Source organism: Lathyrus oleraceus, chromosome 3 (assembly GCF_024323335.1).
Source record: "Lathyrus oleraceus cultivar Zhongwan6 chromosome 3, CAAS_Psat_ZW6_1.0, whole genome shotgun sequence".
In the NCBI taxonomy this organism is placed as follows: Eukaryota; Viridiplantae; Streptophyta; class Magnoliopsida; order Fabales; family Fabaceae; genus Lathyrus; species Lathyrus oleraceus.
Window position 1 is genome coordinate 21,148,608 of NC_066581.1, and position 2,964 is coordinate 21,151,571.

The window sequence follows — 2,964 nt, forward strand, 5'->3', positions numbered from 1 at the left end:
CTTCTCAGTCTTTAGGCCTAAGATCGACCCATAACACAAGTTAAGGAAGTAAAAAAGTTGAGTAGAATAAATTAATGTTTGTAGTTTCAAATAATTAAATTTATACCTTTAAAAAAATTATTTTTACAAATAGATAAAAAATGCTCTAAGAGTATACATATTTTTTTGAAAACTATATGAAATGTCAATGTTATTTTAATAAATTTTAGGAAAAATAATTGTAAATTTCCAAAAAAACTAAAAACTAAAAACAATACGTTTTTCCTCTAAATACTTAAAAGTATACTAGTCTCAATCTTATTTATCAAGTAGATTAATAATTAATTGTTATTGTATCTAGAGTGAATCTAAAGTGAATCTAAAAATTTATACAATTTTTTGGAAAAGTTAACAAAATTTTATTTTGATTTTTTGAGGATATAGTTCCAAGTAAGAAAAACAGCGCAACAATTAACAAAAAAGAAAAATTATAAACTCAACAGCAACAGAAGTAAAGGTGGACAGAGACAGTGAATTCTCAATCAACTAACTAAGCTCCAACCGAAGACAAACCAAAGAAGACAATGATGCGATACAAAGAGGTTCTCTCTCTCTCTCTCCCTCTCTCTCTCTCTCTCTCTCTCTCTAACAAATCATAATAATTCAATTCATTTCAGGAAAAAGAAGCTAAGAAAGAATCATTCAGAAAATATCTTGAATCAAGTGGAGCTGTTGATGCTCTAACCAAAGGTAGGTTTCCACTGTTTATTGTTGAATCAATTAATGGAAGTGTTTTTCAATGTTTGTGTTTTTGGTGTTGCAGTTCTTGTTGCTTTATATGAGCAAAACGACAAACCTTCTTCTGCTCTTGAGTATGTTTTGTTCCTCCCTTTCAGTTCTTGTTTGATTTGAGCATTTGTTGTGACTAGGTTGTTTTGTTTTGTTTTTTGAAGGTTTATTCAACAGAAATTGAGTTGTCCTTCTATCCCTGAATATGAAAAGTTGCAAGCTCAATTCTCTGATCTACAAATCAGATATAATGATCTTCTCACTACACACCGCAACACCTGCAAAGAGGTAGTGTTTTTCTTTCTCCTTTTTGTTTTCCCTCTTTTTATCAGTTCTGTGTTTGGTCATGAAGAAACTAGAGAATGAGAGAGAATTTCAATAATAGAAAACCCTCTAAGATTGATTCGGATTGTGTCAATCTCCATATGTTTTGTCTGGGGAATGAAGGTTGAGATTATGAGTAATAGAGAATGTCAAACTCTACTACTCTGGTCACTATTATAAACAAATGTTCTCTTTTTAGGTTTATTGAATAAATAATGTATCTGGAGACACGAAAGGGCAATTTTAACTTTGTTACAAAAATTGAATCTGTAAGATTTGTTCAGTGATGTTGTGATGTTAGCCGTGTTACTATATTCGGCCTCAGTGCTAGACCTTCCTTATAAAGGTTGCTTCTTAGAACCCCAAGAAACTAGATTAGGCCTAAAGAAAATGCTGGTGGTTGAGCCATGATCATCTGTATCGCTAGCCTAATCACATCACCGTGGGCTTTAATAGTGAAGGAAATGTCAAGATGATTGGGTTGAAATAAAAGACCATAGTTCACATAGACGAGTGGTTCAACCATAAAAGCTTCTTTGTGCTTTCAACTTGTCAACAGATCCATCAAGATTTTCATTAATTCTAAACCCGCATTTGCATATAATTGCCTTTTTGAGAGGAGGGAGAGAAACAACTGACCATATTTGATTGACTAGTAGGACTTAACATTCAGATTCAAATAGAACCTGTTTAACATATTCCATTACAGCATGTCGGTCAGGATCAGTAGGTGTAAAACTACTTAAAATGCAGTCTGTGATACAAACTCATACGACATATAAGTCTCTCATCGTTTATCTTTTTTAATTTCCTTCTACTTTGGAGTTGATCAAAATTATAGACCAAAATAAATTTCTAATTGGTGTGATTTAGTAATTTTTTCCGCCGACATTAGCCATTCACGACTCTCTTAAGTTAGTTGCCTTTATTTCTTTCCTGACTGATCTTGATGTTTATAAGGTCACTACTCACTATGTTCTATACTTGCGTTACAGTTAGAAGAAATGAAAAGCTCCCATGTGTTGGGAATGGCATCAACGAAGGAAACAACTGATAATGAATCACCGGCTAAAGATGATTCTTGAAGGTTACATTACCGGTGTATCTAACCCGATTTTAAATTTTTCAGGTTTTTTTTCTTCTTTGAGTGCTTATATGTTCATTTTTATTTTTTCCGTTGTTTCTTGTCTTTGCTTCGTTATGACTTGTAATCACCCCCACCCCCACCAATTTTTCTCTCCCTTTTGCTTTACATCTGTAAAACGGTATTGATTTCTTATGAAGGAAGTTATCGTTATATCCCGAAAAATATTCTCAACAGAATTCCAACTGATTATTGGATTACAATGAGTTGTGATGGAATGGATTTTTGATAATTCGAACTATTTGTACGTCCTAGTTTTCTTGAATTTGTTATGTGGAAATAATGCAGAATAAAACGCAAAACACCGGTGTATTCGATCCTCGCTCATCCTTGTAAGTGTTGTGGAAGCACTACATTAGTGCTTCATATCTGGCGGATTTTTGGAAGCACTGCATTAGATAAACAAGAAGATAATGCCACCAATGAATATCACAGGTTAAAGTGGCCAAAACACGATGTTTAGCCTCAGAGGGAGACCTTGAAACAATAGACCATTTCTTAGACTTTCAGGATATAAGTGCAATGCTAGAGAACAAACAATAACCCGTAACTGACTTGAGCGTGTATCAGAGCACCAAACTCGATTAGAATCAACAAAACTTGATAGAGCAAGAGAGTTGGAAGAAAGGAAGAAACAGCCTTAGCGCATTTGAGGCATCATTAAACACGAGTATCATCATGCAAATGAGATTCAAGAAGCTTTGAGATAAACTAACTAAGTTGGACAT

At 33.6% G+C, this 2,964-nt stretch overlaps 1 protein-coding gene across 1 annotated transcript; it reads left to right on the forward strand.

Moving 5' to 3' along the window:
• Positions 1-425: 425 nt before the first annotated feature.
• LOC127132190 (uncharacterized) lies at positions 426-2,401 on the forward strand. Its single transcript, XM_051061082.1, has 5 exons — positions 426-581; positions 657-729; positions 803-851; positions 933-1,056; positions 2,088-2,401. Exons 1-5 carry the CDS (start codon positions 564-566, stop codon positions 2,175-2,177), a joined length of 354 nt encoding a protein of 117 aa, XP_050917039.1. The 5' UTR covers positions 426-563; the 3' UTR covers positions 2,178-2,401.
• The last annotated feature ends 563 nt before the right edge of the window (positions 2,402-2,964 follow it).

Coding starts and splice junctions, on each gene's coding strand:
- LOC127132190 (XM_051061082.1), top strand. Junction 730..802: donor TGTTGATGCTCTAACCAAAG/GTAGGTTTCCAC, acceptor TTGGTGTTGCAG/TTCTTGTTGCTTTATATGAG. Junction 1,057..2,087: donor ACCGCAACACCTGCAAAGAG/GTAGTGTTTTTC, acceptor CTTGCGTTACAG/TTAGAAGAAATGAAAAGCTC.